Here is a 25500-nt window from a genome sequence, read left to right as displayed (position 1 = left end):
CGTCATTGATGTGGTCTGTCGACTTTGTCGGCTTCCTTTTCTTGGTAGCGCGATACATCTGTTTGCAAGTCGATCGTTTCATTGCCGACTGTTGACAGTCCACGTTTGCCGCAGAGGATCCCCCTTCTTCGAATCCATCCGAATCGATATCTTCGAGATTTTCTAAATCCATCTCGTTTACTTTCGTAAACTTCGCAAAGTTTTGAATTTAATTTTAGTAAAATTTCGCTAATCCTTTATTACGAGATAACGGTATAATCCAATGTTGATAATTTTCAGCCAGGATTCCTACTTGCCACTTACACCACCTCGGGCAGGAAGACTCAATTCCTAGAGAGTTTCCGACGGATACCAATTTACACATGCGCTTTATATGTAATCTCAGTAAATTAAAGGCGGTTAATAGCAGCAATAAATGTTTGCGTTCATCCTCTCCAATAGAGAGCTTCCGTGAGGCACGTGTCGTGACAAAGAATCAAGAAACACCAAATTCACCAATCAGTCTTCATTGCATTAATAACCGCGGTTGGCGCGCGACTCTACGAGCAAAGCTTATTGGAGCGTCCGTCATACCGTCCTCGATGATGATTATTAGTTGCTTTTGAACAAATATTGAAACAAACCAGTCGAGTTATTAATGTCAATTTCGTCGGAAAATTGTAATTTTGTAAATTAGAAGTTTACATACAATGTTTCTTTATCGCATAACTATTAACAAGGTGGAAATATGGCCATGAGTGCAAACGCATTGAGATGTCTCTCCGATCTTCAGAGTGATGAAAATATGTATCTTTAGACTCGGCTCTCAATAATCTCAATAATATAAGAGATGCACAGAATGGAGGCTATTGTGCTCAATCATTTTTTGCAAAAAGGTTCACTTTTGCAAAAAGTTGTGTTTTCTACCTAAATGCATTGAATACGACAAAGAGCTTTAGCAATATTTTTGCAAATCTGAATTGGAAATTCTATATCCTCTGTTTAACATTATACTGTTTGTGCGAACTACGAAACGAAAGCCGATCTGTAGGAAAGTATAAATCTCTTCTATAGACTAAAGATTCCGATCTCAAATTCTATACTCCTTGTCACATGATACATCGCTTATACGAAGAAGTATGGGTGGTGTACTTATTTCTGAGGCGGCAAAAGCGAGGCGTTGAAATGCGAATGGATCTCAGAATCTTTTTATAGCAAGCTATCTGAACAAATAACGAGTTAAAACAGTTAACAGGCGATGAATGTATCTATGGAAAGGTCGACGCGTCAAAAACCGAGCTTTAATTAATCATATACCCGAAATAAATAACTGAAGACCTAAAAATGCGTCAGTTCAGCAATATTCCATCCAATCGTTTATTCAAATAATCACGAGTGTAATGAATGTAAATCACGCGAAATATGTTGAAATGAATTGAAACAAACATGAACCAATTGACACAAACAGCAAGAACTCGAAAACGTAAGAGCGTGTGATCATTCTGAATCCATGTCTTCACTGCAACTTATGCTAATGTAACTTGAAAGGTTCGGATTTCCATGGCGGACATTATTATCACGAGCGGGTCTTTTTCAGTATGTTCAGGTATCTGTGTTAGGCGTTCAGTTTGCTCTTCATCTAAAAAAGAAAAACATTCAACAATTTCGTACCGATCGTTTTTTTCTGAACAATCCGTCTGCTTTTATCGCGCGTAAGTAACAAGAAAAACTGAAGAAAATTTCCGATCGAAATTTTGATCAGAAATGCGAAAGATCGCATGAAATGAGCGTGTATCCCTTCCGTTTCATAACTTGTATGCGATGTTTATGTAATCAATAAGTGGTTAGATGTCTATCCATCACACGTGTCTTTAGTCAGATCAGAATCTTTAAAGGATTATAAATGGCCACCGGACGTTGTTATCTATTTTAATCTATGAAAGTGGTGTGACACGTTAATGAACGCTAGAGGAGAAGGTGGTTTGTTAGCTGTATACCGTGGACAGCCTAATTATTAGTTCTTGAGACCATCATACCATTCATCTACACTGAATACTTGTTTTTTTTTCCTGTGTTCTAGTAGAGGTTTGTCATGGGGCATTTGTTACTCGGCACAAGTTAAAACTGGAGGAGCGAGTTCTGACCGGACGCATTATCGCGTGCTATTTCGCTGAAAGCTTGATTTTATCTGTTCGAAGATGACTGTCGATGAATAGACGACTCTAAGCTATTAATGGTTAATTTAACGACGGTGTGTGTTTGTGTGTGGGTAAATTTGGCTGACTGGTTCCCGTTCGTGATGAATATCTCAATTGCGAGACGCAGCACCAGGTGCGAGGCATGCCGTTCTAATGGGGCATGATAAAGCTAAAATTTGCTAGTTTGCACAGCGCCGATTCCGCTCATCGTAATTGATAGCGAATAGCTTCAGAAAGAAAACACGACCGGGCATCTTTTTTCTCTGTCAACATTCATTTTCAAACAATTACAGCCCCTGACTGCTGTTGTTATGTAGGCATGATATATTAAACCGTTTTGAGAACTGAATGGCACAGAAACAATAATCGAAATGAAATTCAAACATTAACGTCGGTACCGATTCATTCAGACTCTTCCCAGCTCCATCTTGTAACATAAAAATCTAAGCGGAATATGACTGATTAGTTTCTAACCTGTATAATTCCATTTTAATCTTTTACTGTCGGCTTTTCTTTGATTTGCAGCCAGCATCAGTTCATCAACGGCTTTTACTTCAAATGGTTGAAATAAACCCTGAAATAAACAATCGAACTCTTTCTGATAGATTGATGATTTTGATTAAAGATAATGATATTTGTTAAGAACTGGAGGGACTCTGCGATAGCGTTTTCGGTAAAGAAAGCCCGATAAGTTACCCGTAAGTCGACGGAAGCTGGTGCAGATAAAGATGGATCTCCCACTTCGTAGAAATGTTCTAAACGTATCAAAATATCTCCACCATCCCACTGTTCTAATGTTAACAGGTGAATATTCGGTGGTAGTTGTTTTTTCAAACCAGACCACTGAAATAGAATAACTAAAACGTTGAGAAATTCCCAACTTATGATAAAATGGAATTTCCCAAATAATCCAGACGTACCGAGACGTTGTACATCGTTTTCCAATTGTTGAATGTAAGCTTTGTTTCAGTAAATGCTGCTACGGGACTGTTAAATATATTCTTAGCCAATTCTCGCATCTGCCCGACCGCTCTGTTCGGTCTGTCTAGGCAGATATAATGCCGGCCTTTTAGAATAAAACGAAAAAATTAGAATTTGTTTTTATCAAAGAAAATTCGATGTATAGAAGATAATAACCTCGAACGATGAGTCCATTTTTATCGGAACCAGTTTCATTTAAGGCTTCACCAACACCGAACCGATCATCGTGAAGTAATCGTCTATGTACCTGTAATTAAACAAAGAATTCACAACTCATTTAAACCAAACCACCTTCAAAACATCCAAACATACCAAATCAACGTGTACATGTCGATGGAATGATTTTTTTCTTAAATTTGGTTAGTTCGATGACGTCTAAAGGCGCACTATAAACGTACATCGCCACCAAGCATACGTACCATGATCTCCAGAGATCCGTCAGTGATACTACCGCCCCCTTGTGACCGGTCAGTTAACACAGTCAGTTGAACATTCGCTTGTTCATCCTGGATATGAACATATTATGAATTGATACAATAATATTAGCTACATTTTTATTTTCCTTTCAAATTGGAACAATTTTACTGAAACAGCCTTACTTTAAGGTACGCGTATGCATTAATCGGGTAATAGTTCCCTGCAACTGGTTCAGTTTGTTGAAGTGTCCAGGTCGGGCGATAATTCCGACTGAAACGACAAACTACACTGACAAACTCAACTAGTGGGAGATAAAAAAGTTCGAAATTACCCGCAAAATGATCTAAATTTGGTTTCTAATCGAAAAGAAATCATGTTAATCTAACGAACATGTTTTGTACCGTCGTGTTTGTGTTTCGCGTCCATTTGCGTCCGTATAAAACATTGAATGTGTTTTTAAACCGCTCTGAAAATAGTTCACCACTTCTCGACCTTTGCCATCGCTAAAATGTGTAATTATATATCCACTAAGCTATCACATAGTAATAAGTGAATAGAGTTCGTATTCCTGTCTTGATGTAACGCTTTACCTGATGGGTATTGGACCAACAGTCCATTCAATTTCAACATATTTCTCATTATCTCTTAGTCTTACAACTTGCGTGGCCCAGGGACTAAATTCCTGGTGCATTTCTAGTACCATCTTCCCCTATAGTCAAAGAAATATCAGATTCTCTGCCAAAATGAATTGCTATTTTTCGACATCGCTTGTTAAAAAAAGAAAGCAATCAACAATATTACTTTACCTTTATCAAAGTATTGCGAACTCTATTGGTTATGAGGTTTGATTCATTTTCAGTGGGGCGAAAAACATACGCTCCCGACGCTTGAAACTTGGGTTGAGAATTATTTCCAGGAAATCCGGTGTAATATCGCAGCGACTGATGAAGAGGCAGATGTAGCTGTTCATCTAGATTATCAATACGCGAAATCATACCAGTTTGTCCATCGAAATATAATCTTAAATGCTGCAATAAAACGATATGTCGTGTGCTAAACGTTACCAGATTTATTCCATAGACTACATTTTAATGTATTATATGCAATGACATGTATACCTGGTTTTCAAATGTGTAAGGACCCGATACATCGTACATTCCATAACTTTGCATCATTTTTAGCGCCACATCTACAGGAAAGAAAATTATTGAAACCATGTATCAACATATTCAGCCGCAGTACGAATGAAATGTTACGTACTTTTTGAAAGTTGGAACAGATAAGTGTTCAGTCCCATCGCTGGTAATTCAACCTTCATTACAATATCATTTCTGGAAGTGTAATTTGATGATTTTCTCTCGGGTATCGCTTGTGTTCTCTGGCTTACTGGTATAATCTAGAAAATAATCATCAGAATGGTCGATTTGCCATGGTAAGTAAGGAATGAGATGTTGGCGAAGGTGTTTTACGTACAGTAGCTGCGAGTGGATGTCCGTCGGTGTCTGAAATATTGTACGCATTACCGTTAACTGGGATTTGTAACCAGGCAGTAACTGGACGAGATAACGGGTTGTATACAACCATTGTAAACTGGTAGGAAAAAGAAAGCATTGTGAATTGCGTCATGATTCCTTCGATTTGATGATTCGAATTTGAAAATACCTGTTTCGCTACACTTGAAACTGAGCATAGACTGATGTTAGTTTGGTGACAGAATGTCAGTCGTGGAAGAGGTTTTGATTTGTTTACACTCAGCAATTTCCTCATAGATTCATTCACAACATCCTGGAAGTAACAATGACATAAAAATGACTGACGTCGTTTGGCTAAGATATGAATCGTATGTGTATAAGCAATTTCACCTCGCATTCTAATATCCCTTTGGCGAGTCTCATCGCGTAATCATAAGCGACATGCTGTCTTTCAGTACCACTGAAATAAAAACACTATCGAGCTCTTTAAAAGCTTCTTTAGCCTTTATATGATTATATAAAAAATCAACGGCCATAGGATTCATACCTGACACCATCGTGGTGCTGAACTACTCCCATCGCTTCCTCTGAAAAAAAAAATTTTGGTATAAAGACGTGTACTGAACTAACAATGGGTGATAAGAAAAAGAACTTGCCGTGAATTTGAAAATATGATATAACTGTTGACTTACTGAGAACCCGTATTTTAAGATCGCTGCCAAACTGCCGTTGAAGCTGTGCGAACGTATCAAGCTGTTTACAAACCTTTGGATTACAAATTAGAATAGTCGGTTTTAGTGGGACTGTTCAATCTTAGGGGGTGTTATCAAAAAGTTGTTGAAGGTGGCATTACCTGCAGAAATCTATTGGCTTGCCTTTCGTAATATTTTAAAGCCGGTCTACTGGTAAAATATCCAGACCACATCTGATGAGCATCGCTCGCGTAGGGGAAGAAATCGTCACTTTTTGTCGGCCACGTCAGACCAGCTTTATTGGTGGCATACAGGTAACAAGATGGCGTCGAGTAAAATATATTCACTTTACTTCCGTTGGCTTGCTATACATGTATAGAAATTATCAGCCGTTATCTTAGCTTATAACCTTATATCAAAGTTTCACATGTTATTGAATGAAATTCAAGATGATGGATGCAGTAATAAACGAAATGAATTTACATGTCATCTTTACCCTGTTATTGATGTATCTGATCAGTTTATCCGTATTTGTAAACCACATGTTCGCATCTTGATACGCGAAGTCACCACCCATTGTTTGCATGATGTGATTGGTACGATAACTTTTTGCCTTGACGAAAACGAAAAGAAAATTCTTCATCTCAAATCAGAGCTTTGTTTAGGGCAAAAGTCCCATTTGATCGATTGTTTATGAAAATTGGGAGTCCGTTGAACCGAGTATGGCAACTTTTCCTACACTAACCATTGTCTGAGCGTGAGCTATAAAATCCTCAACTCTCTCGTTTACATTATAATCGTGTAATCTCGGATCATCCTGCATAGAATGTTTCAACGTTATCGCCGGTGTTTATAGATAGATAGATTTATTTCATTTTGCTCGTCAATACTTTCTTACCATTACAGGTGGATCAATGCAAAGCAAATCAAAACAGAATGTCGACGGAGCGCCGTAATGTTCATATAGTACTCCACTGAATAAAGTGGATTTCTCACCTGGAATTTACCAATGACGCAATTAAAAACATGCTCAAACTTAAAGTTTTTCTTAAGATTCCATACCTGGAATACTGTTGCTAGTTTTCCAAACCATCTCCATCTGTTTGTCCTTCTTTCGTTTAGCTTTGTCTTGATAGTCTATCCGGGCAAAGTACAGGCCATCATAACCCATCTAAAATACATGGTATTCTCGTTATTGAAATTACGGGAATACCCGTTGCTTTAACGTCTTAAATGTATTACCATTGCAAAAAGTGAACTTTGCTCTTTCGATTGACCGAATGGATCGATTTGCCAGGCAACTCTAGGACGGCCACACTCTCCAAAATTATCCTTAATGAATTTAAGGCCGAGTGTATGTTGATCAATTATACCGGAATAGTGAGTAGAAGCTTCATCATTCATAGACCAACCACCGAGTATAAACTCTAAACGACCTGTTCAGAAAAATATTTCCAATCTCAGAGATTCAATTAAGAACTTCTTATAAAAAGTAGTCTCCGAAAGTTCATTTCTTCCCAGTATATCAAGTAGAATTTCCAGAAAACGTCGAGTATCTAGAATATTCTAGAATGTCCCGTAATAAGCCGATTGAACCAGACCTGAGTTTACGAGATTTGTAATATCATGACGGATTGTATCGTCTTGTTGACGCCACCAACGATAGAAAAATGCCATTTCGACGTAGATGAATCGTTTTCGTGAATCTTTCATCAACTGCGCTACTACTGAATCGAGGATATATTGCACACCTGCAGTCCTGATTTCGTTGTGGGCTGAAAAAGAATAATTGAAGATCTTCCAAATATGAGATCCAGGGCACCGGTGTTTACAGAATCACATTCATCTTATAATGATTTTCGAATCGACATGGTCTGTCATTACCTGAACTTAAGTTAACTTATGTTTAAATTTCTTAATTTTTCTGAAGGTTTTTAATTGTACCGACTAAAAGTATTTATCCGTACCTCCATAAAAATATTGGTCGACTGTTTTCGTATACCCTACATCGTCGTGTGAATGAGGTATGAGATGGATATTCAACATTCCGCTTTTCCCTGCGTCACACGCCTTTAAATAATCAGGGGGGGGGGGTATACCTGTCATTTTGTCCAAGAGAATTAAAATCTAGATTTGGCAGTTTTTAACCCCGTTTATGATATAGTTTGAATGGTTCGATTTACCTCGTATCCACATTTTGGTTCATCGCGCGCCTTGTCCTCGGTTTCCGGCCGGTAGTTATTTGGCATATAGTTCGATATATTTTCCACATTTTCCTTTACTTCAGTCCGAACGAAAACGAAACAATTCAGATAAAAGGTCAGCACTCCGTAGAAGATGAACCAATACATATTGACCATTTGTGCATTACCCGAGTGTTGACGATCAAAAAATCATATACATTTAGGCACGATTGATCTCCCTACTTTCTATATAGGTCTATATAAAGGTCGCGTTGACGTTTTTAAGAGATTAGATAATAATCACTTCCCAATTCATATGACATATATACGCTCTCAAAACTAGAGATAAGTACAGTGTTCTGCGACATCCTCGAAGCCCAGCATCTCGTGTAAAAGCCACTGAAAGCGACATCGTCTCAATATTGGACGGAAAGTTCGTGAGATGGAAATCTCGAAATGAGTGAAATGATATTCGAGATTATCAAACTAACTAAAGCAGTCTTTGGACTAGGTGTCTTAGTACACTTTGAGCTCGTACTTGTCGAATAAATTGAAGATTTAGTCGAATCATGTCGGAAATGATCAGATTCGCTGAGAAAATCCTCAGTAAACAATGTAAAATTCTATACTCATAATGTTTGCTAATATATCATTTTATTATAATCATATCAATTCTTTTCATCAATGTCACCATCTTTATTTCTTGTCCATAGAACTGGTAGAGATGCCTGTATGGTTAAACTAATGTGACCTGAAAGGTTCGAATTTCCATTGCAGACATTGTTATCACAAGGGGGTCAGTTTTGACGTGTTGTTGTGTCATCTGTGGTTGGGATTCAGTCGCTTCTTTATCTGAAAAGATTATTTCATTTGCAGTTTAAATTCACGGCTTACACCATTGATGTTTTTTGATAGAACATATTGATCTATTTTTCTGACCTGTATAATTCCATTTTAATCTTTTACTGTCGGCTTTTCTTTGATTTGCAGCAAGCATCAGTTCATCAACGGCTTTTACTTCAAATGGTTGAAATAAACCCTGAAATAAACAATCGAACTCTTTCTGATAGATTGATGATTTTGATTAAAGATAATGATATTTGTTAAGAACTGGAGGGACTCTGCGATAGCGTTTTCGGTGAAGAAAACCCGATAATTTACCCGTAAGTCGACGGAAGCTGGCGCAGATAAAGATGGATCTCCCACTTCGTAGAAATGTTCTAACCGTATCAAAATATCTCCACCATCCCACTGTTCTAATGTTAACAGGTGAATATTCGGTGGTAGTCGTTTTTTCAAACCAGACCACTGAAATAGAATAACTAAAACGTTGAGAAATTCCCAACTTATGATAAAATGGAATTTCCCGAATAATCCAGACGTACCGAGACGTTGTACATCGTTTTCCATTTGTAGAATGTAAGCTTTGTTTCAGTAAATGCTGCTACGGGACTGTTGAATATATTCTTAGCCAATTCTCGCATCTGCCGGACGGCTTTGTTCGGTCTGTCTAGGCAGATATAATGCCGCCCTTTTAGAATAAAACGAAAAAATTAGAATTTGTTTTTATCCAAAAAAATTCGATGTATAGAAGATAATAACCTCGAACGATGAGTCCATTTTTATCGGAACCAGTTTCATTTAAGGCTTCACCAACACCGAACCGATCATCATGAAGTAATCTTCTATGTACCTGTAATTAAACAAAAAATCCAACTCATTTAAACCAAATCACCTTCAAACCATCCAAACATATACCCAAGCAACGTTTATATGTCGATGGAATGATTTTTTTCTTAAATTTGGTTAGTTCGATGACGTCTAAAGGCGCACTATAAACGTACATCGCCACCGAGCATACGTACCATGATCTCCAGAGATCCGTCAGTGATACTACCGCCCCCTTGTGACCGGTCAGTTAACACAGTCAGTTGAACATTCGCTTGTTCATCCTACCGATAGATATTGATTGTTACTTTTAGTATATTTGTTTTTCTCCCAACGTGTGAAAAAAGATTTGGCAGTGAATTTACTTTAAGGTACGCGTATGCATTAATCGGGTAATAGTTTCCTGCAACGGATTCAGTTTGTTGAAGTGTCCAGGTCGGGCGATAATTCCGACTGAAACGACAAACTACACTGACAAACTCAACTAGTGGGAGATAAAAAAGTTCGAAATAACCCGCAGAATGATCTAAATCTGGTTAAGAAAATCATGTTAATCTAACGAATATGTTTTGTACCGTCGTGTTTGTGTTTCGCGTCCATTTGCGTCCGTATAAAACATTGAATGTGTTTTTAAACCGCTCTGAAAATAGTTCACCACTTCTCGACCTTTGCCATCGCTAAAATGTGTAATTATATATCCACTAAGCTATCACATAGTAATAAGAGAACAGTGTTCATATTCCTGTCTTGATGTAACGCTTTACCTGATGGGTATTGGACCAACAGTCCATTCAATTTCCACATATTTCTCATTATCCCTTAGTCTTACAACTTGCGTGGCCCAGGGACTAAATTCCTGGTGCATTTCCTCTACGACTTTTCCCTATAGATTAACAGAAATAGGAAATTCAATTAACGTGTTAAGTGGATTGTAACGTTTGTATATACTCCGAAACGTTGTGGTTTTATTTCAATAAATTCCATCGAATTTAGGGAGTTCTTCATTTGTCTACAGTTGACACGGATTAGAGTGTTCTATTCGACTACTTATTACCTTCATCAAAGTATTGCGAACTTTGTTGACTATTGGGTTTGGTCTATTTTCTATAGGACGGAAGATATACGCTCCCGACGCTTGAAACTTGGGTTGAGAATTATTTCCAGGAAATCCGGTGTAATATCGCAGTGACTGATGAAGAGGCAGATGTAGCTGTTCATCTAGATTATCAATACGCGAAATCATACCAGTTTGTCCATCGAAATATACTCTTAAATGCTGCAATAAGATGATAATCCCAATGGAGATGACATAACGATATCGCATAGTATTCAGTTTAAAGTAGTTAGAAACCTTCAGTTAATGGTGATATTTTACCTGATTTTCAATTGTATACGGTCCTCGTACTTCGTGCCTTCCATAAGTTTGCAACAGTTTCAACGCTCGACCTTTCATAAGAAAAACCACATTTCGATGATATATACTGAAATATAATCAATCACTTTGCCTTTGAGATAAATGTGTTGTTACGATGCGAACTTTTTGAAAGTTGGAACATATAAGTGGTCAGTCCCATCGCTGGTAATTCAACCTTCATTACAATATCGTTTCTGGAAGTGTAATTTGATGATTTTCTCTCGGGTATCGCTTGTGTTCTCTGGCTTACTGGTATAATCTAGAACATAATCATCAGAATGGTCAATCCACTATGGTAAGTAAGGAATGAGATGTTGGCGAAGGTGTTTTACGTACAGTAGCTGCGAGTGGATGTCCGTTGGTGTCTGAAATATTGTAGGCGTTACCGTTAACTGGGATTTGTAACCAGGCAGTAACTGGACGAGATAACGGGTTGTATACAACCATTGTAAACTAGTAAAAAAAGAAAGCATTATGGATTGCGTCATATTCCTTCGATTTGATAATTCGAATTTGAAAATACCTGTTTCGCTACACTTGAAACTGAGCATAGACTGATGTTAGTTTGGTGACAGAATGTCAGTCGTGGAAGAGGTTTTGATTTGTTTACACTCAGCAATTTCTTCATAGCTTCGTTCACAACATCCTACAACCAATTTAAATATGTAAAATTCTTTGCCGTATGACGATTGATATTTGAATTCGCAATGAAGTAGTATTTTAGATAATTCACCTCGCATTCCGTCGTTCCATTCGCAAGTCTCATCGCGTAATCATAAGCGACATGTTGTTTTTCTGTTCCACTGAAAAGAAAGATCTGTTTCTATGTCGGAATTATACGTGATGCGCTGAACGACTGTAAGACAATTTCATACCTGACACCGTCGTGATGTTGAATTACTCCCATCGCTTCCTCTGAAAACAATTGAGAAAAATATACCAAAAGGGGATTTAAAAAAACTATTGGTAGAGAATAGATAAATCCGTCGATAGATCTGGATTTGATTGTCGGCAACGAAAAGTAGTGAACTTACTGAGCGCCCGTATTTTGAGATCGCTTCCAAATTGTTGTCGAAGTTTAGCGAACGTATCGAGCTGTTTACAAACCTACAAGCATTCGTAGATAAAATGGATGATCACGTGATATCTTCAGAAAAGTTCCTAGTCCATATTTTCAATGAAATTACCTGCAGAAATCTATTGGTTTGTCTTTCGTAATATTTTAAAGCCGGTCTACTGGTAAAATATCCAGTCCACATCTGATGAGCATCGCTCGCGTAAGGGAAGAAATCGTCACTTTTTGTCGGCCACCTCAAACCAGCTTTATTGTTGGCGTACAGGTAGCAAGATGGCGTCGAGTAAAAGGCATTTATTTTACTTCCGTTAGCTTGCTAATGATAGTAATCAAATGAAATCAGTGAACATTTAAGTAAGATTGAGATTGTATGAACGTAGTTGTTATATTTCGTACCCTGTTATTGATATATTCAATCAGTTTATCCATATTAGAATACCACATGTTCGCATCCTGATATGTGAAGTCACTGCCCATCGTCAACATGACATTTTTTGTACGGTAACTTTTTGCCTAAATCAAAAAGCGCAATAATTATGATTAATAGGAACATTCGTTTTATCTTCCTTCACTATGAGATTGTGAATAACTTTTTTCGATATAATATTAGAATCGTCTGAATGTAAAATACAAGTTGATTTCCCTATGGTGGACAGAGTAAGATTTCGGTTGGTAAGATTTGATTTTGCACTTATCGTGTTCGACTAGTTTTCACAATTTCAAACTCACCACTTTCAGGGCGTGAGCTATGAAGTCATCGACGCGCTTTTTTACATTACGATCGTGCAACCTCGGATCATCCTGTGAAATTTAACAATCATTCATCAGTTGAATTTTACCAGATTTTAAATCTCTGACTTGACGCTTATCGGTAACCAACGACATACCATAACGGGCGGATCCGCGCATAAAAAGTCGAAACAAAATGTTGGCGGAGGCCCGTAGTTTTCGTAGAAAACTCCAGTGAATAAAGTGGATTTACTGCCTGAAATAAAGATTACAACGTTGAGTATGATTTTGAATCTGAGAGGAAAGATATCCATTCTCTTATTTACCTGGAATGCTATTGCTGGCTTTCCAAATTATTTCCATTTGCTTTTCTTTCTTTCGTTTAGCTCTGTCTTGATAGTCTATCCGAGCAAAGTACAGGCCATCATAACCCATCTAAAATACATTGTAAACAATCGATTTTAATCAAACGGCTTCATCTTGTTTGCGCGAAATCTAAATTCTTACCTGAGCAAAAAGTGAACTTTGCTCTTTGGAATGACCGAATGGATCGATTTGCCAGGCAACTCTAGGACGGCCACACTCTCCAAAATTATCCTTAATGAATTTAAGGCCGAGTGTATGTTGATCAATTATACCGGAATAGTGAGTAGAAGCTTCATCGTTCATAGACCAACCACCGAGTATAAACTCTAAACGACCTGATGATATGAAATACATACACGTCAATTAAGCATTACAGATACAGATATTGCGCATTTTCTTTAAGATTTAAGAAACGACATAAACGATGCACTAGAAAGTAGTATAAGTGTCCATCGAACGTTGATAAACTGATGAGCTTCACGTGACAGCTCGACGAACCGTAAATACCTGAGTTAACAAGGTTTCTAATATTGTGACGGATTGAATCGTGTTGTTGAAGCCACCAACGATGGAAAAATGCAACTTCGACATAGATGAATCGTTTCGTGGAATCCTCTTTAAGTTGTGCTATCACTGAGTCTAAGATGTACTGCACGCCCGCTTTTTGTATTTCATTACGCGCTGAAATTAGGATGGATCGAAACGTGAGCGAGTACTTATAAAAATCATCGCTCGGCAGAAAATAAAACGGCTCTTACCTCCGTAGAAATATTGGTCCACTGTTTTCAGCCAGCCAACATCGTCATGCGTGTGAGGCACAAGGTGAAGATTTAACATCCCAGTTTTCCCTGGATTACACGCCTTTCAATAACAACTAATCATATTTACAATCCCTCATACTAATTTCTACTCGACTATGTCCATTAAGACTAATAAATGTATAACCGATGCATTTAGGAATCATCAAATAATTTTGAAAAGTATATCGTTTTTTCTACAATAAATATATTGCTTCTAGACTTGCATCAAACTTTGATGAATCTTCCATAGAAATTCATATAGTACAAAGTTTTTCTTACCGCGTATCCACATTTTGATTGGTCAGTCTTCGTTTCATCGCCAGTCTCTGGTCGCCAATAAGATGTTATATAGTTTGAAATATAATCTTTCACAGATACGGACTTCGTATTAGCGAAACAGAGTGCTAGAGTTAGCACGGTGATGCACCAAAAACAATGCATCATCAATTCATTTGCGTGTATTGCGAAATTTCGGAGTCGGATATGAAAATGTATCGAAAATGGTTGACTAGTATATAATGCGTTCACTTGTTTACCCTTTTTCAATCGATATGTATCAATCGGGTCAAAGCTTTAATTAGATAAGATAAAAGAAAAGCTTATCAAATAAAGAGTTTTTCAGTTCGTATTACTTTAGAACAAGGAACGAACTCAATCGCAAATAATCTGAAGCCTCACGTGGATACCCAAAATATGTAATTTTTATTTCATTATTTCTCCTTGTGTTTTATTACCCTTAGTTTACCTCTAGGGTATGACATACCCTGTAAAGTGACTGCCCATTGATCCCCAGTGTCATACCCTATAGTTCCTTAGTTTCTCAATAGGGTTTATAGCACATGAGCATCAAATGAGAAATGAGGTATATTGAGGTAGTTACACTGCTACATTCAAAGGGTTTAAGAATGTGGAATATACTGTGTAACTGTAATGTGGATAATCATATATTCTCTTAGCTAAAAACAACGAACCAAATTCCTTTCATTTCATGATTTTCTTTAGACTTTAGTCATTTTCGGAAGGATTGTTGACACGGGGATAACTTCCGTCGTTATATGCGTCACTGTTTGACGCAGCGATATATCAAGTTCAAGTTCATGATCATGATCATCATATTTTCCCAACACACGATAATAAAGACGATCATTTCTGCAAATCGTGCGATTTTATTTCACTTTCTAAACTACAAACATACGTACAAGCCATAACAATATTTTGTATAATGATATATATATATATACATATATATATATATATATATATATATATATATATATATATATATATATATATATATATATATATATATATATATATATATATATATATATATATATCTAATGGTTTTGACAATACATAACAGATTTATTGTGGTTACGTATGCACTCACAGTCAACACGTCAATATACAACAGTTTCCAAGGTCGATGGACACAATATACGATATACGACTACCAATTTTCGACATTAGACACGAATACGTCATAAATATTATTAATCTTATGTAAATATAGTATAAAAAATAATATACCTAACTTAAGGTCACAAATCACAATTTTTTTCGATTATTTACAACTCACTGGGAAGGTAAGATTTACACTGTACACGTACAACATAGTCGTAACGTATGTTTTTAGAATGTTATTTAGTATTTGACTAAATTCATTTTCACTTCGTTATACACGTTACATTGTCTTTACATTGTCTTTACATTGTCTTTACATCTTTAATATAGTATACGGATATATGATTTCTACAAAATATATGTATTTTTTTTTTGTAAACGAAACACAGTCGACAACTTGCTCGTCATTTTCTATCTCGGGACAATCTGATCTCGTATTAGATCACGAATGCAATATCACATGAACTGGCGTTGATAAAAGGTTAAAAAAATCAAAATAGACTCTATACATGTTATTAAAAGCGACGGTAATTTTTATTCGGTTCTGGTGTTTTGCCCATATTTTCTATTACGTATCTATATTGTTATTATAGATAACCTTGCAATAGGTAGCGGCTGATACATTAATACGCGCAAAAATAATTTCCTACAGTTTTGGTATTTGGTTTTTTTTTTCAAAAATAAAAATTATCATCTCGACATCTTTCTCAGACGATATCTGTTCGCCAGTGGCGCTGTCTTACATAAACGAAGCGTTTCGACTAGAACGTTATCATCACGTCCATATGAAGTATTGAATAATGCCAGCAACGTCGCTTGTATAACTGCAATAACTAGAAAAATATACACATAACAGGGGCTTTTATATATATTTTATAAAAGTTCAAATGACTGAACAATGTTTTTAACAGCAATCTTGAATCAACAACAAATCACATAATACAATCGTTTGTAGGTAATGCCTCAGGAAATCTGTGTAAATTAGAATCAGAAGCGATCGCGATCAGAAACAAAATTCGGTTATTTTCTAATATTTCACTGGTTTCTGAAAATGATTATGGTTTATTTGTTTTCATTTTGGTGAATATCTGAGTATGCCCTTGTAATAAAAACACGAAAAAATATCTTTTACGAACCGGCGAAACGAGGGGCATTCTCTAAACAGATAACAGATCCAGATCCTACACATTTTCATGGTCTGCATCGAAGAGGCGACGGGTCAACTATACGCGAAATACACAACAGCTGATATTATATGAATTACATTGTGTTCTAGTGTTATAAATTCTCTAATGAACTTTTCAGCCTTTTCGTTTGATATTTCTGGAAGTCATATTCTATCAAAGCAGCAAATCGAAGCTCGTTTATTAGTTGTGCGTTAAATAATGAATAAACTAGTCATTGTGCTAAAGTTTGTGATTATTTCTTTTCGATTTTGTACAATAATTCGCTACTACATTTAAGTATTACTAATCTCCTAAGGTAAATGAATGTGTGCGCTATTGTTTGCTACATCAAAAGAGATCGAAACATATCCTTCCATGAAACTGATATTTAAGAATTATGTTTTGAGTATTTCATGGTTTTGATATTAGTATAACAAAACTACTGCAACTAGTTTGAAACTTTTACTATCTAAATTTCAAACTATTTTGCACATGATTATTACAAGTTTTTTTTGTACTTTGTTTCTTTTATGTTCCAATACGATTTCGCTTACTATTGATATTACATCGTACTACCGGATACACGTTTTCTTCTATTTTTTTTCACGTCGATCGTCATTCACGACGAGTTCATGATGACGACTTTGCTGTCGCATTCTTTACGCGAGCGAAGCGTGTGCCACTGAGCTACGGGTGAACGAGGCGACCGTATCATACGGTTCCAATGGGTAATCTCGTGCGGCCCGGTCGTGTACGTGCCGATGACGATTCTGCCCACGAAATCGTCTTTACTTTTCGAGTTGTAATCCCAGACGGTAACTGCTACGCTCGTGTGCTCCAGTTGCTCCGGTGTGACGTTGAAATTGAACGACTCGTTAAACACCGGGTCAATCGTATTCTTTTTCGTCGAAGTTTTCTTCGTCTTCATCGCTTTATCGTCGTATAGGAGCGTGACCTTGACAAAAGGATCTGCAACGAAAGATGAACCCGATGAGTATTTGACATATAAATCCCACGGGGCGCGTCTTGTTATTAGACTTAAGGAGAACTAGTTTCGAGCCATAATCTGATCGATACATCATCTCCCAGTTGTAGAATGAATGGCCTATACGTGAAATGCTGAGGCTAAGCTCTGCTGAGCTTAAAAGTTGACCTATCTCTGTACATTACTTATTTTAAAATCATGATTTATTTTACCATAACAGACCCGGCCGCTATAGAGATGAACTGATTACAATTTTTTAAAATCATATTAATTTTTTACAAAAATGACCCGGCCAATGCGGAGAAACAAAGTATAATTTTTGTTTAGCCTTATGAGTACTATAAATCTTTATACTCGGCGAAGTCTGAAAGGGTTAATTAATGTTTCGATAGTTTCACTGATATACCGGTACTGGATATAAGCCGTAGTAATTGAGCTTCAGTGCTTTATACCTGATCCCCCGACTAAATCAGTTTGTAGTAGCTGTTTGGCTTTGATGACGTCAATATTCAGACGACCGGCGCTTGGCAAGTAATTAATTGATAGAAGGATTTCCCCGAGATCCTGTCTTTCCTGAAAAACAGAAAAGATTGAAAATTATCGACGTTTCTGAGACTTTGATAGATGTTTTCCTACCAAAAATATCCGACGTCCTTGAGACAGTTTACAGGCCATTTTTTCAGTTTGGTTTGGATGGATCTGTGCGTGCAGAAGGTTTTGGTACTAATCTGAATACCTTTCACAAACTCGGTTTCTCTCAATCATGACATAATTGGGTTAATTTTAAGTGAATATACTTTGAATTATGATTATAAAGCGATATATGGTTTTAGATTTGTCAAAAACATAGCTCTCAAGGGGTATGCGTATGGTTAAACTGCTAATCAACTTGATAATGAAAATGATGACAATATCCAAGTGATTGACGAAGAAAACGTTATTAGTCTGAGTTGGTTACAAATCTATTACTGGCTTTCAACAAGAACCCATACGTCGCATAAGTCTGAAGATCCATCATTAAAAGCTGAAATTGTCGAATAGTATTATATTCGTTGTGGCATGAAATAATTCGACTTTGGTTCGAACATACAGAGCACAGAACTACCGGTTACGTCGATAAGGCGCAAGCGAGAGAAAGGTCGGATGTTGTCACCATAGCAACGATCATTAAATTGGCAATGTAATGGTGTGTATAATGTTGTGTGTGCTGGAATGTACATATATATATATATATATATATATATATATATATATATATATATATATATATATATATATATATATATATATATATATGATTTTACGTGGAATATGTGAACAAATATTTCTCAAAATTTGAAATTTATTCATTGATCGTCACAAATTAGTAATATTATTGATAAGAAAATTAATTATATATTTTGAGAACATTTAAAATAATGCCTACCTTCGTCGATGGCATCAAAGGTTTCCACATGTGCCTCCCTTTAATGATATTGACATTTTCTAGGGGAAGGTGGATTTGGCCGATGACGCAATGGCGGCTAAATTTATCGAAGTCTTTGATTATGATCTCCAGGGTTCGACGCTGTGCCTCTTTATACGGTAGTTCGAACGAGAACATTTCTCCCCAGACCGGGCACTGTGTTTTTCTCTGCACTGATGTCTGATAGGAGTTTTTCTGGTCGGGCAACAGGGCCACCTTTGCATACGGGTTGCTGTGAGCCATATCGTGTCTATTACGATCTAAACAATACGGCGGCGGTAAGTCACGTGCCTCGATCACTTTCACTATCAGAGTTTTCGAGGGTATTTCGTATTGTAAACTGAAATGAACTTGGCCCAGTTTGAATCGAGCTAATTTCTCTTCGTCGGTCAAACATTCGTCTTGGAAACTATCGTTGGAATAGAGATCCGGTCTGAACTCGGACACATCGATGTCCTGCTCACTGGCTAGACGACGTCTGGGGGTTCGGGGCTGGACAGTCTCGCGATTAGCCGTCCAGAATTCAATCGGTTTCATATCGATGACCGGGGTTGTACCCGCACGACGTCCTTCCAGTGAAGACGTCGAACAAATCGAGTCAATAGCCGAATTGTCCGAGTCTAAACGATCTCGACCAATGCTGAGACTCTTCACGCTTTCCGAATCAGAGTTTAGACGAATGCTTTCCGGTTCTCGAAACTGATATTCGATATCTTTTTTCTGAATGACTTGTTTCTTTTTGTCCGGTTCGAACCACGTGTCACAGCAGCCATTTCGGCAACAGATTATCTCTAATATCTTGTGTGAGACGTCGTAGATCTGCAAAACGGTGACGATGAACATAATCACAGTTTTACATTAAATCTAATAGATTTGTGAGATTAAATTTCCGCCTTTGACTGATATTCATTTATTTGTGGCCCGTTTTGAGCAATGCCGTCGATGCATTTCCTTGAAAATTAATTCGTGAAAAAGCTTTAACTTTTTTAGATCTCGGATTAACTCAGTTTCCACCTTTACTTTAGCGAACTTTTCATTGATTGACATTTGCTTACCTTCGTTGTGTATTTTGACATTTTAGAACTAATCTTTTTAGACTAAATTTAGTTAAGTGCTTTCATTGCCCGTGGCGGATTCTGAAAATAGATGAATTAAATTGATCAAGTGACAACCTCACTGCACCTGACGGTTAGGCCTCTCATCTTACAACCTGTTGGGGTGCTATAAATGCACGGCAACGTGTGTGGGTGTCAAAGAGGCAGAGCAACCAAAATATAACAATACATTTATACTTATGGGTAGCCATCGAATGCTAGTGGGCAAAAATACATAAATCGAAATAATAGCAATTGTTCTTGATTGCGAAAAGAAGTGATAACAAACCAAATGCAGAGGAAATAATCTATCAGCTTTATGCCTTCATACCGGCGGCCAGGTTTTGATTGCCTCTGCCGCAGAGGAGCTCGTGCCACTGGGTTCGTCTAACATCGTTTCCCAATTAGCCATATACCCCCATCAGTGCTATCTAGGCCTGCACGTATCTACACCGGAAGCTGAAACCGTAGATGCCTTTCTATGCAAATGAATGCATTGTATTTATTGAATATTCGACTTTTCAGCGATAATCGTCGATAATCTGGAGACAGCATTGACAATCGCAGGTGTTGATGTTTCTTTATTTGATAACCCTGACACTAGACATGTATACCTAGATAATGACCCTATTCATAGACACCGTTCTTATGCAGAAAAATGTTAATTCAAACATTGCAGAGAAAATACTAAAAACTTCTGAATACACCAATGCTGTATGAATCCAAATTCAAGTTTTGCTTTGAAATGGCTATATAGCTTATGTCGAGCTTAAAGACCTTGTCTTGATAACCCCCAAAGATCACGCTAAATTACATTGCATTAGATGCGTCTTCAGCTTATCATGTCAGGCGTCGCCTTGAGCTGAAATGAACTTCATTTCAGCTCAAGGTGAAGCCTGACATGATAAAGCTATGTACGTATTAATGCAACAAGCAAACAGATATCGAGGGTCCAAAAATACGAAGTATGCAATGAAACGTTTAGCCAAACGATTTAGTGATTAGATTATCAAGATCGAATATAGAAAACTTCATTTCATCAGGAAAAAATCCCGAAACTTTATAAGAAATGAACTTGCACATACCTTGTTTTCAAGAGAAGCCGAACCGAAGCGTACCTGAATTTTGCCGACCACTGCTTGTATGAGACTCATACGCGACAATGCGCCTAACCGAGCTGAAATGAAGCGCAAACTGTTACCATGGTTACAGTATATTGCCAGCGACGGTGGCCGTATCACCAATCAACATCGTTTCCGCCGTTACAATACATCGACAGGTATAAAACTGAACGAACCGAGTGCCGTTCGTTCGACTGTTGACGCAAATGAGAGAAAACAGTGACGAATGCGGTAATACTCCGCGAGGGCTGAATAGCGTCAATCTCTGACGAGGGCACATCCTCTCAGAATTTCCGGGGAAAAGTAATCTTTTTCTGTAGTTCCCCCTTTCAGATAATGCGGATGTTCGTATTTCATTAGCTGATATTTAGGGCGACCCTAGGTTTCCACGAAAGCTATTGTATTATTTCCGCGAAAAAAAGAAATGTGGCGCTTTTGTTGACACTTCCATCTCGACGGAGGATACTTCCAGGGTTGCCTTCATTTCGCGCTTGATTCATATTTTCAGATAAGCATACCATCTACTTCCTGTATTACTGGTTTTAAACTGCGTAATTTTATTTCGAAATACACCGTTTGATTGCAATTTTCTTTTTCTATATTATGAATTGCGCCTTCTGTAATAAGGGGTTGTATCAGTTTTAGATGATAATAATGATAGCAATGGTAGATCGATGTTGTTATGATAAGAAAGGCTAAAATTATGTAGAAATGTAAGGTTTCGTTTTTTCAAAAAGATTCAAATTTACTAAAACTCATGATTATAGAAATTTAAGATATTCTAAAAGATTATGCAATATCGTTGTTGGAAAAACATTTTTTTGGCAATGTAAATGTGACAAATCATTTTAGGCCACTTGGCGAATATTGGGATTATTAGATTGCAAGCATTTCACCAAGAGTGGACATGATGTCACTGACTGGACTCCTTGTTGTTGTCAACATGTTTTCGATGTTTTGTATCTGTGATCAATAAGGTCGCATCGTGTTAATCGGATATTACATTGCACATAACAAAAACGCCCGTGTTCAGCTGAATCAAAACAAATTCGATGGACTACCTTGTACGTTTGCTATGGTTAAGTTGGTCAGGCCAATGGGCGGTCTCTATTTAGGATGGATGCGTATTTCGATAAGGGTGAACTTATTTGCCGGCATAGAAGCCCCTGAGTGTGGTTTGGGGGTCTTGCCCAAAATCCTGAAAATTGGAAGCGTTTTAGATGCATTTCCGTCCAAGAGAAAGAGGATATTTCGCGACAACCTAAACCCGTCACCCGTTTATATAAGGCTCAAAATGGGGTCCCAAAATTAACTTTTTTTCCATATTACATGTAATTTGTAATAAAGTCCCTGGCTTCATTTAGCCTCAGATATACGCAATGCATAGGCCTAAACTCAATTCATGATATAGCCCTATATACATGATATCAAAAATACATAAAGATCTTGATGTAAACTACCTAGTAATTTTTGGCATAAATCTTTAATTCAATGTAATTCGCTGTAATTAAAGTGTAATAAGCTGTAATAGCTGTAATAACCATATAAAACATACGTAATATTTGGCATAAATCTTTAATTCAATGTAATTCGCTGTAATTAAAGTGTAATAAGCTGTAATTGCTGTAATAACCATATAAAAAATACGTAATATTTGGCATAAATCTGTAATTCAATGTAATTCGCTGTAATTAAAGTGTAATAAGCTGTAATAACCAGATAAAACCTAGTAATATTTGGCATAAATCTGTAATTCAATGTAATTCGCTGTAATCGAGGTGTAATAAGCTGTAATAGCTGTAATAACCAGATAAAACATAGTAATATTTGGCATAAATCTGTAATTCAATGTAATTCACTGTAATCGAGGTGTAATAAGCTGTAACAGCTGTAATAACCAGATAAAACCTAGTAATATTTGGCATAAATCTGTAATTCAATGTAATTCGCTGTAATCGTGGTGTAATAAGCTGTAACAGCTGTAATAACCAGATAAAACCTAGTAATATTTGGCATAAATCTGTAATTCAATGTAATTCGCTGTAATTAAAGTGTAATAAGCTGTAATAGTTGTAATAACCAGATAAAACCTAGTAATATTTGGCATAAATCTGTAATTCGCTGTAATCGAGGTGTAATAAGCTGTAACAGCTGTAATAACCAGATAAAACCTAGTAGTATTTGGCATAAATCTGTAATTCAATGTAATTCGCTGTAATTAAAGTGTAATAAGCTGTAATAGTTGTAATAACCAGATAAAACATACGTAATATTTGGCATAAATCTGTAATTCAATGTAATTCGCTGTAATTAAAGTGTAATAAGCTGTAATAACCAGATAAAACCTAGTAATATTTGGCTTAAATCTGTAATTCAATGTAATTCGCTGTTATCGAGGTGTAATAAGCTGTAATAGTTGTAATAACCAGATAAAACATACGTAATATTTGGCTTAAATTTGTAATTCAATGTAATTCGCTGTAATTAAAGTGTAATAAGCTGTAATAGCTGTAATAACCAGATAAAATCTAGTAATATTTGGCTTAAATCTGTAATTCAATGTAATTCGCTTTAATCGAGGTGTAATAAGCTGTAATAGTTGTAATAACCAGATAAAACATACGTAATATTTGGCATAAATTTGTAATTCAATGTAATTCGCTGTAATTAAAGTGTAAAAAGCTGTAATAGCTGTAATAACCAGATAAAACATACGTAATATTTGGCATAAATTTGTAATTCAATGTAATTCACTGTAATTAATGTGTAATAAGCTGTAATAGCTGTAATAACCAGATAAAACCTAGTAATATTTGGCATAAATCTGTAATTCAATGTAATTCACTGTAATCGAAGTGTAATAAGCTGTAACAGCTGTAACAACCAGATAAAACCTAGTAATATTTGACATAAATCTGTAATTCAATGTAATTCGCTGTAATTAAAGTGTAATAAGCTGTAATAGTTGTAATAACCAGATAAAACCTTGTAATATTTGGCATAAATCTGTAATTCAATGTAATTCGCTGTAATTAAAGAGTAATAAGCTGTAATAGCTGTAATAACCAGATAAAACCGGCAACCTGTAAAACCTGTTATTACAGTCATTACAGCTTATTACACCCTAATTACAGCGAATTACATTTAATTACAGATTTATGCCAAATATTACTGGTTTTATCTGGCTATTACAGCTATTACAGCTTATCACACCTCGATTACAGTGAATTACATTGAATTACAGATTTGCGCAAAACCTTTCATTTCTCTTCAGAAAGTTACTGTTTATTAGGCCTATAAACATACATGCATAGGCTATTTGATGTATGCCTGTATAATGAATTGAGTTTAGGCCTATGCTAAATAAGGCTAAATGAAGCCAGGGACTTTATTACAAATTACATGTAATATGAAAAAAAAAGTTAATTTTGGGACCCCATTTTAAGCCACAAATGCACCCGTTAATGTAATCTAATGAATTATCTTTGACAAAAATAGCGGAACTCGGGATCTTGCTTGGAGATGCTGTTGCACAACGCTACCCCCTGGGTACGGGCCTGTGTAACAGTTAAAGTATATAAGGCCTGTGGTGGTGCGACGCGCGGTCGTCTTACATTCGTCTTGCTGGCGTAAAGCTCGTGTCATTCATTCCTCGGGTGCCATCTGGCGGAATAAAGGCAAAGCAACGCGAACGAATGGTTCTGCGGCTTATAATTTATTGTTTCAATAAATAATTCAAATAAGTTCATTTGGCTATAGAATATCCACGTTTGGTTGAACGACGTTCCGTGTGCCCTCCTCGGGCTTAGATTATGAAATGTAAGTTAATCAAACCCGTCGCATCGATGGCGCCGTGGTCACATCCATAGACAGTGAATAAGATAAAAACACAAATAATACAACAATTTATTTGCACCTTTGCATAAAATTCAACATGGTATAAATATATATACAGAAACATTGAAAAAAGAACGATCAAAATCGCGCCTTAGTTTACAGATAACCATGGAGAGCCACCTCCCTGAAATAGATGGATAAATAGCATCTATCAGTTATCTTATATTAATAGTAATATTATCATACGTATTGTGAATCATTATGGCCGCTACTGGCCGCTAGAGGACGCGCAATGGCAGATTTTCACATTTTTCAGTATTTTTGTATACTTTTTGCAGTAAAGTAGGCGGCGTTCGTTCATCAGTATCGGCCACGACCACCAATGATCGGATTGATGATTGACGTGACAATACTCCACCGCCTGTCAATCAAACGGCGCTTTGTCCTTTGATGT

The 25500-nt window shown here is 36.7% G+C and overlaps 3 protein-coding genes across 3 annotated transcripts; all 3 read right to left on the bottom strand.

Moving 5' to 3' along the window:
* Positions 1 to 1361: 1361 nt before the first annotated feature.
* LOC141904791 (lysosomal alpha-mannosidase-like) lies at positions 1362 to 8152 on the bottom strand. The gene is made up of 26 exons (XM_074793464.1): positions 7923 to 8152; positions 7707 to 7809; positions 7341 to 7514; positions 6982 to 7175; positions 6802 to 6910; positions 6638 to 6735; positions 6485 to 6556; positions 6236 to 6352; positions 5901 to 6104; positions 5740 to 5812; positions 5595 to 5634; positions 5438 to 5507; positions 5238 to 5360; positions 5049 to 5165; positions 4836 to 4971; positions 4694 to 4764; positions 4382 to 4603; positions 4166 to 4284; positions 3977 to 4078; positions 3758 to 3845; positions 3578 to 3664; positions 3315 to 3405; positions 3098 to 3243; positions 2874 to 3020; positions 2652 to 2751; positions 1362 to 1618 (listed from the first exon to the last, which is right to left on the bottom strand). Exons 1-26 carry the CDS (start codon positions 8097 to 8099, stop codon positions 1506 to 1508), a joined length of 3093 nt encoding a protein of 1030 aa, XP_074649565.1. The 5' UTR covers positions 8100 to 8152; the 3' UTR covers positions 1362 to 1505.
* A 414-nt stretch (positions 8153 to 8566) lies between these two features.
* LOC141903383 (lysosomal alpha-mannosidase-like) lies at positions 8567 to 14482 on the bottom strand. The gene is made up of 26 exons (XM_074791499.1): positions 14254 to 14482; positions 13933 to 14035; positions 13682 to 13855; positions 13316 to 13509; positions 13135 to 13243; positions 12967 to 13064; positions 12809 to 12880; positions 12476 to 12592; positions 12192 to 12395; positions 12039 to 12111; positions 11880 to 11919; positions 11738 to 11807; positions 11528 to 11650; positions 11341 to 11457; positions 11128 to 11263; positions 10966 to 11036; positions 10645 to 10866; positions 10355 to 10473; positions 10166 to 10267; positions 9956 to 10043; positions 9788 to 9874; positions 9525 to 9615; positions 9308 to 9453; positions 9084 to 9230; positions 8862 to 8961; positions 8567 to 8774 (listed from the first exon to the last, which is right to left on the bottom strand). The coding sequence occupies exons 1-26, from the start codon at positions 14416 to 14418 to the stop codon at positions 8659 to 8661; spliced, it is 3084 nt and encodes a 1027-aa protein (XP_074647600.1). The 5' UTR covers positions 14419 to 14482; the 3' UTR covers positions 8567 to 8658.
* Positions 14483 to 17064: 2582 nt separating this feature from the next.
* LOC141903344 (synaptotagmin-17-like) lies at positions 17065 to 20070 on the bottom strand. Its single transcript, XM_074791448.1, has 4 exons — positions 20050 to 20070; positions 18956 to 19813; positions 17982 to 18102; positions 17065 to 17513 (listed from the first exon to the last, which is right to left on the bottom strand). Exons 1-4 carry the CDS (start codon positions 20068 to 20070, stop codon positions 17164 to 17166), a joined length of 1350 nt encoding a protein of 449 aa, XP_074647549.1. The 3' UTR covers positions 17065 to 17163.
* Positions 20071 to 25500: the final 5430 nt, after the last annotated feature.

This window comes from Tubulanus polymorphus, chromosome 4 (assembly GCF_964204645.1).
Source record: "Tubulanus polymorphus chromosome 4, tnTubPoly1.2, whole genome shotgun sequence".
Lineage (NCBI taxonomy): Eukaryota > Metazoa > Nemertea > Palaeonemertea > Tubulaniformes > Tubulanidae > Tubulanus > Tubulanus polymorphus.
This window is presented reverse-complemented; position numbering and strand designations above follow the sequence as displayed.

Coding starts and splice junctions, on each gene's coding strand:
- LOC141904791 (XM_074793464.1), bottom strand. CDS start 8,099: ATGGTCAATATGTATTGGTTCATCTTCTACGGAGTGCTGACCTTTTAT. Junction 6,557..6,637: donor GCATTGATCCACCTGTAATG/GTAAGAAAGTAT, acceptor CATTCTATGCAG/GATGATCCGAGATTACACGA. Junction 5,508..5,594: donor CAGCACCACGATGGTGTCAG/GTATGAATCCTA, acceptor TTTTTATTTCAG/TGGTACTGAAAGACAGCATG.
- LOC141903383 (XM_074791499.1), bottom strand. CDS start 14,418: ATGATGCATTGTTTTTGGTGCATCACCGTGCTAACTCTAGCACTCTGT. Junction 10,867..10,965: donor CGTATACAATTGAAAATCAG/GTAAAATATCAC, acceptor ATCTTATTGCAG/CATTTAAGAGTATATTTCGA. Junction 10,268..10,354: donor GTTGGTCCAATACCCATCAG/GTAAAGCGTTAC, acceptor TACACATTTTAG/CGATGGCAAAGGTCGAGAAG.
- LOC141903344 (XM_074791448.1), bottom strand. CDS start 20,070: ATGTCAAAATACACAACGAAG. Junction 18,103..18,955: donor CTTTGATGCCATCGACGAAG/GTAGGCATTATT, acceptor TCTGTTTTTCAG/GAAAGACAGGATCTCGGGGA. Junction 17,514..17,981: donor TGATTTAGTCGGGGGATCAG/GTATAAAGCACT, acceptor CTTTCGTTGCAG/ATCCTTTTGTCAAGGTCACG.